General features: G+C 43.1%; 1 protein-coding gene across 5 annotated transcripts in view; it reads left to right on the forward strand.

Moving 5' to 3' along the window:
- Nucleotides 1-5,142: 5,142 nt before the first annotated feature.
- TRPC3 (transient receptor potential cation channel subfamily C member 3) overlaps nt 5,143-16,177 on the forward strand; it is a 70,551-nt gene continuing 59,516 nt past the window's right edge. For all 5 annotated transcript variants that reach the window (XM_032858375.1, XM_032858376.1, XM_032858377.1 and 2 more), the window contains exon 1: nt 5,143-5,449. In XM_032858375.1, coding sequence (XP_032714266.1) covers nt 5,235-5,449 — 215 coding nt within the window. In that variant the 5' untranslated portion in view covers nt 5,143-5,234. The remainder of the gene's footprint in view (nt 5,450-16,177) is intronic.

The following is a 16,177-nucleotide window of genomic DNA, read 5'->3' on the forward strand; positions in this document are numbered from 1 at the left end:
TCTTATAAAAGTAAACATACTTTTACCGTGTGATCCAGCAAGCACGCTCCTTGAGATCTACCAAAGAAATTGACAAAGTATGTCCACATAAAAACCTGCATATGGATGTTTCTAACAGCTATGTTTATAATTGCCCAAACTTGGAAACAAGGAAGAGTTCCTTCATTAGGTGAGTAGATAAAGAAACTGTGGTACATCCAGACACTGGAATATTATTCAGTGTTAAAAAGAAATGGGCTCTCCATTTGCAACGATGTGGATGGAACGAGAGGGTATTATGCTCAGCGAAATAAGTGACTCAGAGAGGGACAATTATCATACAATCTCACTGATATGAGGAATTTGAGAAACAAGACAGAGGATCAAAGGGGAAGGGAGGGAAAAATGAAACAAGATGAAACCAGAGAGGGAGGCAATCCTTAAGAGACTTAATCTCAGGAAGCAACTGAGGGTTGCTGGAGGGGAGGAGCGTGGGAGGGATGGGGTGGCTGGATGATGGACACTGGGGAGGGTATGTGCTACGGTGAGTGCTGTGAATTGTGCAAGACTGATGAATCACAGACCTGTACCCCTGAAACAAACAATACATAATAAAAAAAAGAAGAAGAAAGAAATGAGCTCTCAAGCTATTAAAGGACATGAAGGAACCCGAAATGAATCTTACAAAGTGAAAGAAGGCAATCTGAAAAGGCAACATACTGTATGATTCCAACTCTGTGACATTCTGGAAAAGGCAAAACTACAGCAACAGTAAAGAGATCAGGGGTTGCCAGGGGTTGGGAGGCGGAAGAAATGAACAGGCAGAGCGCAGAAGATTTTTAGGGCAATGAAACTCCTCTGTAAGGTGGATACGTGTCATTTTCAATTTGTCCGAACCCACAGAATGTACAATTCTAAAAGTGAACTCCATTGAAAACGATATACTCTGGGCAATAATGATGTGTCGTCAATGTAGCTTCATCAGTTTCAACAGATGTGCCGCTTTGGTGGGGAATATTGATAATGGGGGAGCATATGCATATATGCATAGGGTATATGGGAAATCTCTGTACCTTCTAATCAATTGTTCTGCCAACGTAAAACTGTTCTAAAAAAATAAAATCTTTTTTTAAAAAGCAAAGCAAAATTTATTTATAAGAAAACTTCTGTTCTTAAGGAGGAAAAAAAAATGTGCACTATCTGGAACATTATACCTGTCTTGCTCCCTTGAGAAAATTGCTAACCTTCATCTTGGGGTGCAAGAATTACTGCTAAAAAGTGACTTCTTATTAGGTGTGTTACAGACAGCACTGGAGAAAGGAAAAGAAAGACACAGAGAAAGAGAACAGGGGCCTTCTGCAGTGTGTGAAATAGATTTGAAAGAAGATACAGCATTTTTTTAGAAATTTAGGAGGAAACTGGGAGACCATCTTCTGTTATCAGGTTAAAAAATCATTTTTATTTTATTTGTACTTAGCATAAAAGTTATGCTTTATTTATGCCTCAGTGGTCATCTCTTCTTGAAAATAAACTTTAATAGTTGGATTTTCTGAATATCGAATAATGATTTTTCCCCCAAAGGAGTAATGGATTTTGAATGTATGTTAGGCGAACACTCATTTCGTGAATACACAGACAGTGAACAACACATATGCAGTGATAGATCTTTTACAAAGAAGGAAATAAGATAAAGCTGGCTTATGCCAGGGAAGTCTATATTTCCTCCCTCTTCAAGAACCTACTTTCTTTGAGATTTCCTTTCCTCTGGGTTTTCATCAGTCTCAGGGCCACACTTCTTTTTTTTGTTTTTTGTTTTTTTAAATACAAATTAATTTAATTTTATTTTGTTTTCTATTTTATTTTTTTAAATTTTTTATTTTTATTAACATATAATGTATTATTAGCCCCAGGGGTACAGGTCTGTGAATTGCCAGGTTTATACACTTCACAGCACTCACCATAGCACGTACCCACCCCAATGTCCATAACCCAACCACCCTTTCTCTACCCCCCTCCCTCCAGCAACCCTAAGTTTGTTTTGTGAGATTAAGAGTCTCTTATGGTTTGTCTATCTCCTGATCCCATCTTGTTTCATTTTTTCCTTCCCTACCCCGCAAGCCCCCCATGTTGCCTCTTAAACTATTCATATCAGGGAGATCATATGATAATTGTCTTTCTCTGATTGACTTATTTCGCTCAGCATAATATCAGGGGCATACTTCTTAATAATAAAAATGTTAGCAGACTCTGTGAAAGAGTTCTCTCAGACCAGGAGAATTAGTTTATGTTACGAGCTGAACTGAGCTGCCCCCTCCACCCCTGGAAATTTATATGTTGAAGTCATACTCCCCAACACCTCAGGATGTCTATTAGAAGATAGAGTCTTTAAAGAGGTCATGAAAGTTAAAAATGAGGTCAGAGGCCCTAACCCAAATGACTGATAACCTTCTAAGAGATTAGGACACAGACACGGAAGGAAGACCATGTGAAGACACAGGAGAAGATGATCACCTAGAATCTGCCAGAGGAAAACAACCCTGCCAACATCTTGCTCTCGGACTTCTAGCCCCCAGAACTGTCAGAAAATGAGTTTCTGTTTTTCATCCATGATACTTTGTTATAGCAGCCCTAGCAAAACTAATACAGCGTGTAAGAATAAACCCTGGTAACTCCAGCATTCCCAAAGTGCTTCTATTCAGAGCCTAATAAGAGCAGTTCAAGGGGCCCCTGGGTGGTTCTGTTCGTTAAGTGTCTGCCTTGGGCTCAGGTCAGGGCCCCAGGGTCCTGGGATCCTGCCCTGAGTACTCAGGCTCCCTACTCTGCAGGGAGTCTGCTTCTCCCTTCTCTTTTGCCTCTCTCCCCACCTCGTGCTCTCTCGTGCACGCTCTCTCAATAAATAAAATCTTAAAAAAGAAAAAAAAAAGAAAGCAGTTCACGAACTTAACATAATTATAAAGAAGCTGTAGAGTTCATAAATTAATTCAACAAATATTTGTTGAGCTTCTGCAGCACACATGTAGCTCATGTACTGAGCTAAATGGCAAAAACAAAAGATAAACCCCCAAATGGCTCAAAGTAATTAAGACCCCAGACCATTCTCAAGGAATTCAGTCTAAAGAGGACACAGGCACAGAGTTAATTTCAGTATGATGTGACCAGTGGTAAGACTGTGGTATGCACGGAGTGCCACAGGTAAGGACCAGAGGCTGTGAGAACTTCACTGAAATATAGAAAGGGGATCAGATTGGAAGCCACATGTAACCGAAGTCTTTGGGAAAAAGTAGAAGTGTGCAGGGTGGACAGGGGAAGAGAGACATTTCAGTGACAGGAGTCCTGGAGACAAAGGCAGGGAAATGAGAAAGTGTCTAGAATGTCAGGTGATGAGTGAGAAGTTCAGGGTAATTGGAGTTAGAATGTGTATGAGGGAGGATGGGAGGAAAGAGTGAAGTAATAGGGTCAGACCACTAAGGGCTGGGAATGCCAAATTTGGATCTTAACCTGAAAGCAGTAGAAAGCCACCAGAGATTTTTATAGCGAAAAGTCACGATCAGACTTGCTCTGAGCATGGTCTGTCTAACAGTGTGGAAAATGAAATGGTATGGGGAGAGGTAGGCTGCATAAAAACAGAGAACCAGGAGGTCGATGGGAGCCTGAACTGAGGCAGTGGTATTGGGGTGCAGAGAGCAGTCTTGCTTTAGAGATATTTCCGAAGTGGAATTGAAGGGGTCTAGAAATATATATTGTGAAGATTTTAACACCTCCATTTCTGCATGTGCTAATATAGAAAAGTTGCTTCCAAGTGTAAAGCACTAGACAATATTTACTTGTATTTTCTGTCAGATGTACAAAAAATATCATTTCCTTAAACATGCAGATTTGTTATCAACTTAATAAAACACAATATTTCATTTAATTTTAAAGAATTAAACTAAAAAGAGCTACTACATTTCCTTACTTATGTTTTATTTAATTTCAGGATGAACTGCTCCCTGAAAAAATACAGTGTAATTGATACAGTTAGAACATGAGTATCTTATTTTATCTTATCATAGCATGTCTGGTATTTCTGTGACTCTTCCAAGTTGGACTTGATTGAAAACTGCATATTTGAGACAATAGAGGCAATAGAAAGCCTTGGAAAATACACTTACCTCAGTCTAATCTGAGTTTTCTCACTAGCTGCCTTCTGTGACTAGTTTACTTTGTCTTTCTAGGCCTCAGTTTTCTTATTTCTAAAACAAGGGATAAATTCTTTGATCCTTAAGACTCCTTTTGACTAAAACTCCACAAGTCTTTTCTTCCAGAAGAAATATTGCTTTTGACTTTTAAAATGAAAAAAAAAATTATTAATGATTATTACTATTGAAACTTTAAAAAGGAGACTTTAAATTTTGCTAGAAAATATTGGAATGTATATAAATCTTGTCAGATGGTTTTGAGACTTATTTAAAAAACAAACAAACCTGAAGCACGTGCATGTTCAAACATTACCGTTCTTGGGGTACAAAGGCACCCAAGGAAATGTACTTAAATCTCTGTGGTTTCAACTAAGTCTTAGAGTAACACAATGACCAAGTGATATTTGCTGAAACAAATCTGGAGTCGAATTGGGTAAATACGAATGCAGAAAAATTAGCAAGCCAGACGATTTCCTTTTCCCTTCCTTAGGAAACTTGTATCTGTAAGTGGAAAAAGGGTGTAGAGCCTCCGGCAGAGAAATGGGAGAATACGGAAGGAAGTTTCTCTGATTTCCTCACTCCCTACCTGCTGGTCTGATTTCCTCTCCAGCTCGCTCTGATAAGTAATTGATTCTCCCCCTCCTTCTATCGCCCCCCCCGCCCCGCTCCCTCCCTCTCTGTCCTTCACCCTGAGTAACGGTAGTGTCCTAGCAAGTGATGCTGTCGGAGACAGGAGCCCCGCACCGAGGAGGCTTCGGCACCGCCGCCGCCAGGCGGGAGAACCTTTCCCAGCACCAGCGCCCCACTCGGCCCCGGGCTTCCTCCTCGCAGCCACAGCCGCGGCGGCTGCTCCCACGGTTTCATGGTGGGCGGCGGCGGCGGCGGCGACTCGGCTTCGGTTCCCGCCTCTAACTGCTCGGTGTCGGGCCGCGCCGTTCTCTCCTGCTGCCTTCCCGCCCGGGGCTGCCCGGGGCTGCCCGAGCGGCCGGCGGTGCGGAAGGGGCGTCGCGGACAGACCCCGCGGCGGCGGCGGCGGCGGGCGGCCGGCATCCCCACGCTCGGACCGCTGCGGGCGCGATGTCCACCAAGGTCAGGAAGTGCAAGGAGCAAGCGAGGGTGACCTTCCCCGCGCCGGAGGAAGAGGAGGAGGAGGGCGAGGACGAAGGCTCGGAGCCGCAGCGCCGCCGGCGGGGCTGGAGGGGCGTCAACGGGGGTCTCGAGCCGCGCTCGGCGCCCTCCCCGCGGGAACCGCACGGCTACTGCCCGCCGCCCTTCTCCCCCGGGCTGGACATGTGAGTACCCGGCCGGCCCGCGGCCCGCGCGTCGGGAGGGCAGTGCGGGGCGGGGAGCAGGATGGCGCGCTCCCGGCCGCCCCACGACGTGCCAGGGACCCCCAAACGTCGCCCGGCATGGCATGACAATTCTGTTCGGGGCGAATTGGGGATGCAGACCTCGGTCGGGAGCTCGTCCCCTTGGTTCTGCTTTGTGTAGGGACTTGGGGACCGCTGAAGGCGTGGCTGGGGCTCTGTCCCGGTTCAAGCGCACGGAACGGCCCCGGACCCACACAACGGACGCCAGACTCGTTTTGCAGCAAGCAGACACGTCCTCTCCTACATGCACACTGCTGCCCCGCGGCCGGGACCCCTCGGCATAGGAACCCTGAGCTTACCCGAGGAAATGAGAGAATGCGAAGGTGCCCATGGACCCAGGCGCGTGCTCGAACTTCGACCTCCTCCCCAGCTCCCCAGCTCCTCAGCGTGAAACTACGCTGGGAAAGTGCGTCTCCCCCGCGACGCTCCCGGCGGTGCGGAGCCGGGCCAGGGGAGTGGGGAGAAGGGAAGGAAAGGTGTGCGATACATTGTGTGGGTTTAAGTTTGCCCAGTCGCATTGTTTCTCGACGACCCGTTCACAGTTGGGGGCAAACTGAAGCCAGATCCCCAAGGGAGAGCGCGGGAACTGTTCAGTGGTAACTTTGGCTGTAGTTCCCAGGCGGCTCAGGGTCAGTAGCTGTTTTCTTTTTAAAGGAAGGTAGAGGTCGGCCCTTAGTGTGTGAGAAAGAGCAACTTTTCTCAATTTCCAGATCTTGGAGCCAGCCTTCGCCGCTACGCGACATAGAGAGGATTAAAAGAGAATCCTTAGTTTTATAGGGTGCATGCTATTTTTCTTGTCACATACCTTGGGCGTGCCACGAGGTTTACTGTCTTTTTTAGGAAAAACGCGCAGATCTAGGTAGAGAACTTGGGGCCAGACGTGGCAGGCCACACTAACCGTCTGGGCGGGGTAAGTGGTTCTTGGTGAAGGGACCGAGGATATGCAGCGCCCCCTGCTGTTCTAGAGCTGCCACACCCCTGGTCCCGGGCCTCTGGGCGACCTCCAGACCGACCTAATCTAGCATGGCTCAGCCGGCTCAGAACCCGCTCCTGGCCCTTCCGGATTTGCTTATTAAAAAACGGAAATCAGCGGCTAGGAGCAGATAGCGTAGGGAAGGGTTGTCATTTAAAATGAGCGACGCATCCCGATGTGGTTCGATTATTGCCTAAGATTAGCCTGGGGTGGAAATGTCCCAGGAAAAGGAAGGAAGGCATATCCTTAGGGATTAAAGCATGGCCAGCATGCTATCCAACCTCTCTAAGGTTTAAAGACGTTGCCTATTTTCCTTTTGCCAGTTTGGTTTTTATAACCCAGTTCAGTTTCTCGATTATTTAATTTTTTTCCCTGCTACCTTAAATCCACACTAAATGGGTCACCACAGCCCTCTTACCTGAGAAAGTAGGGTGGAGCAGAGATTACTCACTTGGCCTTTTGGAGTTTGAGGTCAACTACACAAAATACTGAGGCAAATTCTATCGCAGACTTGTCTACCTGCTAATAGAACAGAACATTTTTTTCTTTTTTCTGACTTTTCATAATTCAACAAGTAAATGTCCTAGTGTATTTACTTTGTAAAGCGGTTGAGAAGACCCGGTCATCTTCAGGAGACAAATATTAATAAACGTTTCTTCGGGAGGTAGGGCAGCGATCTCTTCATGTTTGAATCTGTCGTTTGCTAACGTCGGGCACTAGTTTGATATCCGTAGCAAAAATCAGCTCTTTGGGGTGCCTGGGTGGCTCAGTGGGTTAAAGCCTCTGCCTTAGGCTCAGGTCCAGATCCCAGGGTCCTGCAATCCAGCCCTGCATCTCTGCTCAGCAGGGAACCTGCTTCCTCTTCTCTCTCTGCCTGTTTCTCTGCCTACTTGTGATCTCAGTCTGTCAAATAAATAAATAAAATCTTAAAAAAAAAAATCAGCTCTTCATTCCACCTTCACGTAGAATATAGCCCCAGTTTAACAGCTCAGAGAGTGAGCACAACAAGCCTGGGATGGAATTGGAGCAGGATAACCAGTCTCTCAAAGCCCCAGGGTCATTTTCAGGAGTCAGACTAGAATAGCTGGCTTTAAATTCAGCCAGGATGCTGAAGATAGAATCCCACTTTTACCAAAAAGATTCCTGAGGGTAATCCTGTTCTCATTTCACTGCTCTGTGCTCCAGTATTCCACTTGAGAATTTTAAACAGACTGACTTAGGAGAAAGAATGTCATCTGCTATATCACTAACAAGACTTTTTAAAAATATCCTTTGGTAGAACTCTTGATTCAACCATTGATTCACATCAAGACTTTCCTTTTCCCAGTTGTTTGCAAACTTTGGGCCAAGTAGTTTGTCACTGGCAAGATTACCTCATTCTCGAAGTTTTTAGTTATTAAATGTATCTGATGAAACTCCAAAAGGCATCTGAAGGCAGCTCTCATGTGATTCAAAGACAATTCTTAAGCATTTGTATGTGCCAAGTGCAAGTTAGGTACAGCAAGCCCCGAAGATGAGTATGGCAACTTTTCTGCAGTCAAGGAGTTTAAAATCTCATGAGGGAGAGGTGGAAATGTAACTGGGCATGAGCTACTCTGCTAAAAATTAGAGTAAAATGAGTACCATAAAAACATACACACAAGGATGGAACTATGAAAGATCAAGTGTAAAGAGTGACAGACTATGGTAAGGTCATGGAGAAATCAAGGAAACCTTTATGGGCTCTGAAAGATAGGATAAGAGACAGAGACAGAGTGGGAAATTAATTGAAGCCCTTCCCCCAAATGCTACGTATGTCTGAGGGACACTAACTGAACTTGGTTGGAACATTGAATGTGTGTAGGAGACCAGTGAGATTTAGCTGGATCTATTGGTTTGGGCATTAATATGGATGATCTTGTGAGGAGGAGACAATAGGGTTGTTACAATAGGGTGGTTACAGAGCAGCAGCAATTTGATCAGAGACAGTCTGAGAGTAGGATGGATTGAAGTGGCAATTGAGAGAATGCAAATAAATAAATAAATAATTTATTTATTTAAATAATTAATAAATAATAAACTAATAATAATAAATAAACTAAAGCCATTCAGGCTGAGATTAGGATCTGTAATAGTGTAGTACTGTGGAATAGAAAGGAGAGACATTGGAAGACTGAACACACAGATAGGATCAATGCAATATGCAACTAACTGCCCATGAGAGGTTTAAAGAGGAAGCAGTGGGGTGCGTAGGTGGCTTAATTGAGTAAGCCATTGAGCGATTGAGCGTCTGCCTTCTGCTCAGGTCATGATCCCAGGGTCCTGGGATTGAGCCCCATGGCAAGCTCCTTGCTCAGCAGAGTGCCCGCTTCTCCCTCTCCTTCTTCCCTCCCTCTCTCTCTCTCTCTCACTTTCTATCTCAAGTAAATAAATAAAATCTTAAAGAGAGAGAGAGAGAGAGAAAGCAGGGTCAGAGATGACTTGGGGATTTTGACCTAGATAACTAAGATTATTGATGTCATTGTTGAAAAGGAAAGGACAAAGAGGAGGATCTGATTTTTCAGATAATTCTGATTAGATGTGTCAAGCAGGAAGATGGGAATGCAAGTTTAAAGCTTGGGAAAATTTGAGAATCCACTGGCTGATGGAGCTAGTTGCTGAGTCATGTGAGTATACGATATTATCCAAAGAAAGAATGTAAAGAGAGAAACAAGGAGAGCTCTAGACTCCCTTTTTGGAATGATTATTTTTGTTGTTGTTTAGAGAGTACAGAGAAAGGGTAGCAAGCAAAGGACACAGAAAAAGATGAAGGAGCAGGTGGGTACTAAGGCAAAGCTGCCTAGAAAGAACAGTTTCAAGAAAAGAGAAGAATTGACCCATAGTTAGCAAATACCTGATAAATCAAGAGAGAAACTAATGAGTCTACTCGTGGGAAGAAGAATCAATCCTTATATGTATTAACATACTTTACACATAGTCATTAGATTTCTCAGCAGTATTATCTTTAAAAGAGAAAGACTTCTAGAAAGGAAGATTCTGTTTAGTTTGTCTTCAGAGGAAGTACTGCCAAAAATGTGTCATAACAAAAGCAGTAATTTGTGTTTATATAATATTTCATGCTGGAACTGGGAAGAGATCCCCTGTTCTTAGTACCTGCCCTCTCTTGGGTCTGGTATCCCCACCAGAGCATCTGTGTTTCTGTTTCTGTGGAGATTTCATATCCTATCTTTCTTATAGGGGCAAGGGTATCTGTCAGTGGGGTAGAGATCTGGGGAAAGAGGTCTACCTACTCTTTATACAGACTTTCAGCCAATTCCCTTATTTTTGGCTCTTGCCCCATCTCTACTTTCTGGGATTTCTTTTGCCTTCAATTTCTGGGACTTTTCTGGCATTGAGCAGGGTGGATCAACTTGCTTGTTGTTACAGGCACTCTGGCACTCTGGTTGGACCTCCCTTGTCTCCACTAAATCATTTACCTTTCTTCCAACTTCACATATTGTGTAGTTACAGATATCAACAAATGTCTTCTGGTTTCATGGAAGATGAAACCTATGTTATTTTTCTCGGTTTTCCTTGCTATTTAGGGGGCATAATTTTGAAGAGGAAAAGGGGTAAGAGAGGCCTTTATTCCATCATCTTGAATTTTTTTAAATTTTATTTATTTGACAGAGAGAGAGATCACAAGTAGGCAGAGAGGTAGGCAGAGAGAGAGGGGGGAGGAAATACCTGCGGAGCAGAGAGCCCGATGCGGGGCTCGATCCCAGGACCCTGGGATCATGACCTGAGCCGAAGGCAGAGGCTTTAACCCACTGAGCCACCCAGGCACCCCTATTCCATCAACTTGAAACCAAATATCCCTACGATTATGCTTCAGATATTAATTTATGCCCTAGTGAAGACTATATTATTAACAGACCAAGACCGCAGAAAGAAAACTATTCTTAATCATGACTGATCTTATTGGGTGAGTGGAGTAGATAGTAAGCTATACAGTGTGATATGAGGGTCATTTGAACTCCCCCACCTAAAGTCATCTTAGTACCATACTTCCTAAATCTAACTAGTAGAGAATATTTTGGGGGAGAAAAATAGACTGTTTGAGTTACAAAGGATCTCATCTCGTCCAGTCTCTTCTTTTACAAATTGATAAACTGAAGATGAAGTTTGGCCTCTAATTCACAGCAGCCCCAGGTCATCGGAAATCTCTTAGGGCTGTGCTGTTCACACTGTGGCCTCCTTTGGATTTAGCTTTTCTCTCTTCCTCAAAGAAATTTAAAAATGCATTTACTCCTAGGAGGAATAACACAGGACACTACTAATTAGTATTAATTCATTTATGAGATCCAATTAATTCATCATTTCAATTTGACTGCTGATGGCTGGTCAACTTGAGAAAGTTCGTAAGCTAAGTGGGAGCACTGAGGATGGAAACAAAAAGGAGAAAAGAGTATCTCAAAACGTAATTGACCCCCTGCCAAATATCATTTATGGTTTTCTCTTTTCCTAACATCAAAGTGGTGAGAGAATCATGGCGCAGGACTGGGGCATCATCTAATGATGGGGTTAGAGTTTTAGGAATTTTTCATTGCTGTCCTGGGATAGCAAATGTTTATCCTCTCTCCCTCTCTCTCTCTTTCTCTCTCTCTCTCCCACCCTTCCTCTCTTTCCCTCTCCTACACCCTCCAGTATTCTCAACCACTATGTTTTGCCTTTGCCTACAATATCCCATAAAGTCCCTTACCCCAGTTGACAGTAAGCAATAAAACACCATGGGAAATGTGATACGAAAGAAACCTGTTTTTACTGGGCTCCTAGGCTCTTGGTAGGAAGGAATACTTTAAACTTCCTGGCTCAGGATTGAGATTGTCCCCCTAGGGAGCATGCATAAGGAACAGTGAATGGCCGCTGAGCAGTCTCCTCAGGAGGGAGGCTCTTACCTTGACCAGCAGTCTTCCTTCTCAACGCTGCCCTCAACACCACACAGTGTAAGTCTGGCATGGAAGCCAGGTTAGCTGCCCGTGCAGGATGAGCACATAGGAGTCTGGCCCCAGATAGAAGATCTCAGAGTTGTAAACTATGGGTGACCAACTTCACACTTGGGCTTAAGGGGCTCAGCAGTGACTTTATGAGAATAATTAGGGTTGGTATAGTGTTTTGTCTTTAATTTAGCATCTAGGCCAGGGATGTCTGTTTACAGTTACTTAATCAAAAGAAATCCCTGATTAAAAAGTAAACTTCCCTACTTTTCACTATTCAAATAATAGCTGATAGTATGGATTTGGTCTTAGATCTTTTAAAAAATGAGATTTTAAAAAATGAGATTTAAATGTCCACAAGTATATGACCTGTTAAGGAAAGGGCATGACGATGCTAATACTCTATAGCAGTTGTGCTTTTCTAAATCTATTTTGTCAAGTAGTAATGGTACATACGGATTCTGTTGAAAAGTAGATTGCAGGGTGATGAGACAGGAACAAACATCTAAAAATGTAAGACTTGGGCACCTGGGTGGCTCAGTGGGTTGAGCCTCTGCCTTTGGCTCAGGTCATGATCTCAGGGTCCTAGAATAGAGTCCCTCATCGGGCTCTCTGCTCAGCAGGGAGCCTGCTTCCCCCTCTCTCTGCCTGCCTCTCTGCCTACTTGTAATCTCTCTCTCTGTGTCAAAAAAATAAAATCTTAAAAAAAAACAGTAAGACTTTTGACTTAGGATGTAGATGATAGTGATAGAAAACCAAATTCCTTTGCTTCTAATAATATTAAAAGTATATACATGTACATATATATAATCAGTTTATATGTATATTATATAAGATCTTAATATGTATATAATAGCATCTAATATATTTTAGTAGCCAAATATGAACTTTTTTTGGGTCAGTAGAAGATTTTTATTTTATTATTGAGTTTATTTTATCTCAATTCTTGTTCAGTTACACATCGAATTCATATTTGACTTCTAATTTCATTATTCATTTAATATTCCTGAAATAGTAAACATTAGCTTTAGAAAGTATTGTGAAAGAGTTTATTTTTGAAGATAAGCTTCATTATTAGAGCTTCTTAATTTTAAGATTTATCTCCATATTCTGTTAAATATCACTTTAATATCAAAATTAAGAGATGTGGGATTCATCAGATAGTTTTTTGTGGTGTAACTAAAAATTAAATGTGATTAAGCAGAAATCTGCCAAAAGAAGAATAACTGCTTACATTACTTTAACTTCTGATTATTAATTTATATTATTTGTGACTTTTATAGAAGAATTATTCTAATTCCCCTCTGCCTCTATTTCCACACATTTTCATATGTAACAAAAAGTTTTCTTTAACTGGAGGGGAAAATTGTCTGTTCTCTGGATTTAAGCACTCATGCATCTGTGCACCCCTGGCTCCAATAGGTAGATAGGCATCAGCCCCGTATTAAAAACCAGCTGTATAGAGATAAAGGGAGGCGGTCTCTGCCATTAAGGTGTTACAGTATCATTGTAGAGCCAGGCATGAAAGCAGATAATTAAAAAGCAATACAGGGGCGCCTGGGTGGCTCAGTCAGTTAAGCATCTGCTTTTGGCTCGGCTCAGGTCATGATCCTAGGGTCCTGGGATTGAGCCCCACATCAGGCTCCCTGCTCAGTGGAGAGCCTGCTTCTCCCTCTCCCACTCCCCCGGTTTGTGCTGTCTCTCTCTCTGTTAAATAAATAAAAACTTAAAAAAAAAAAAAAGGCAATGCAACAGTCAGTTTAACAGAGTTGACACAAAACACAGTTCCTGGAAGCAGAAACATCTAAGTTCTAGAAGGTACATGCATTTAAGAAGTATTATCATGTCACGCAGGCAATGATTAGGGGCTCTCCCTTCTGCTCCCAGTGGAGGAAGGAACACACTGTTAAGTGGCCCTTTTGCTTTTCTGGTTTTGGCTGCTGAGGGGTCTGGCAAAGAGCTTTCGAGAGGGATGACAAGGAAAGTGATGAAGAGGGAAGACCGGAGCTTTCCTCCTTAAATATACAACAGCCTCTTTTCTCTGACTTGGCGATTACGGTATAAACCCAAATTAGCATTGTCCAATAGATTTATTAAACTCATACCTAGAGGATTCTGAATATAGCACAGGCCAACAGAAACTGTCAGGAAATTAATTACTGTGGAGACCCAGATATCTCTCCAGACTTGTAAGTGCTGGAATCTGTAAATTTTTTTTTTTTTTTTTTTTTTTTTTTTTTGGTGGGATGAGAATCTTTAGACATGAAAGCTGTGCTTTCCTGTTTCTTACATGGAACTCCTTATCTTGTTGGTTTGGTTGCTTCTGTGATAGTGTGGTGTGGGTAGCTGTGAGCTCAGCAGTAGGCGGTGTGGGACCTGAAACTCCCCCTAGCCCCGTACCCTATACACCAAGCAGTTGAATAGATTGGGCTGCCTTCCTCTAGCCTTGCATGCTGATTCCCTTAGGGGATATACTGAAGTTCAGAGTGTCCCCCACTCCACTTCTTCCCGTCTCCAAATACATATAGTAAGAGATTTTCAAAACATGTGTTTTTGATGACACCACTGAGGCTGTTTGTGAGACGCCCTCCCTCCCTGCGAGCACGCTCACAGACAAGCCAGATCCTATAGATGTCGGGTGTCTCCAGAGGCAGCGCATTGACTGACACCTGCCTGCTTGCCAGGGGGCCTATGCGGTTTGTCTGTTTTTTGACTTTTCTTCTCTGACTTTCCTGTCCTTTGTCAGCGCCTGCTGCTTCCCCCCCTTATCGCCACTTCCAGTTATCACCACTCCCAACACTGTAACATGGCCATTGCTCTCTGATGCTTTCCCCCCACCACCCCCTCGTGCTTTTCTCAGTACTTAGCTTGTGTGGCTCCTTCTGTTCCTCTTGCCCTTCACAGAATGACGGACTGGATCCTGGCCGGTTGGCACGTTCACTTTCTTCAGTGGGGTGAACAGCTTCGTCAAAACAACTTGGGTGTTACTCTCATGGCTTTGGCACACAATGATGGTGGTGTTAGTCTGTTTGCCAGCTTGCTAGCTGAATTGAGTAGTTGGCTAATTCTCCGTTTCAATAAAGGACTTGACTTCTTTAATAATGTTCATTTGTTGCTGAGTCCTAAAGAGTTGGTGATTCCATCCAAAGAGCAGGTTTTTGAAGCTGTTCTTTCTAGAACCCAAATGTTCCAAAACGTAAACTAAGCATACATTTTAATAACATTATTTTGATCTGCAACCTTTATTCATTTTTTCTTATTCCCCGGAGACAGCATGGTAGAGTACAGAGAGCTGGGAGAGGATCTCTGCGCTCCCTTCTTCTAAGTCTTTATCCTTTAATGACCTTAAAGAAATGATTTACCATTCTGACTGAGTCTCTTTGTCTGTAGATTTAGTGTCAATTGGGCAGAAATAAGAGTAGGTCCAGGAATGGAAACAAAAGGAACTACCCAGAGGCAGGTGTAACAGGGTCAAGAAACTGGAAAAACTTAGATGAGCAGCCACGTGTTGCTTCTGTAATCTACCTGTGATAGGTCTTTCTCCTCAACCTCCTGCCTGCTGACCAGGAGAGAAAAAAAAAAAAAATGAACCAAATGTCCATTTCGTGGTTGAAATTTGTTTTTTAAATTTTGGGGGTTTTTCTGTTTGTTTGCTAAACAGATACTTATTCTCATCCAACAAGCAAATTAAACAATCAATCAATTAAGCAATTATGTTAATTGAGCGATTAAACAGTTATGTGAGTTAACAGGAGGGAAGACTTGCCCTACACTAATGCAGGGATGAGGTCAACTAGGACAGTACCTCCTTGTGCCTTGAGTTCCTATCTAAGGAACTTTTGCTTACTGATTCTTCCCTCCAATCTCTACAAGGGGTCATAGTCTCCTTATGGTTCATGTATACATCTCTAGTCCAGGGCACTCTGGGGAGACGCTGTGAAGCCAATTTCATTGATCCTAGTTTGATGTTATAAAGTAAATTTTCCTTTTAATAAATAGCCTCTTGCTTGAATAAAATAGCTCAGGCTTTCAGAAAGCACCCTTTCCCCTGCCCTCGCTGTCCTCTGTAGTATCTGGGCACTGGAGGAAGGGAACTTATGTGTTCCCTAGAAGAAAGAAAGAGTTGTTGTCCTCTGATTCTTCTGGTCTCTGGGTGATGTTCATTGTCTACTTGGGTGCTGCTTGTCAGTGAAAAGAACTCGATCTTGGCTGACTTGCCTTTGTTATAACCCAGACATGCTCCTTGGCATATATGGTTTGAGCTCAGCTTCCAGGAGCTCCAGAGCTCTAATCCAGCTTTCAGCACCAGTAGTATCCCTAGTCAGGGAGGAGGGTCTCTGGCTCTCAGCACAGGGTCCACACCACATGGGAACTTAGGGGGGCTAAAGAAATCCCACACCATTCCCTACTTAACTGAGCTGGGCTGTCCCAGATCTCTTGCCCTCAGTGGTTCCTCACTTTCTTGACTCTACATCTTAATTTTTTCTTTCTTCTGTTAGGACAAGAATGTCTTTGGCTTTGCAGTCAAAAGCTGTCTTGTCTGGGTGTTGAGAACATTCTATGATCAGGTTCCTTCAGAACTAATTAGAGAGATCAAGGAACTGAGTGAATCTTTCCTCAAAACAATTTCTCTCTTTCCTAGATTCTGCTTGCAAAATCCCATTTTTCCTACAAAAAGCTGAAAATTACTTTACTTTTTCTCTTTGCATGCCTCTAAATTTT

This window comes from Lontra canadensis, unplaced genomic scaffold (genome assembly GCF_010015895.1).
Source record: "Lontra canadensis isolate GAN:19392208 unplaced genomic scaffold, GSC_riverotter_1.0 scaffold1, whole genome shotgun sequence".
NCBI classification, from domain to species: Eukaryota; Metazoa; Chordata; class Mammalia; order Carnivora; family Mustelidae; genus Lontra; species Lontra canadensis.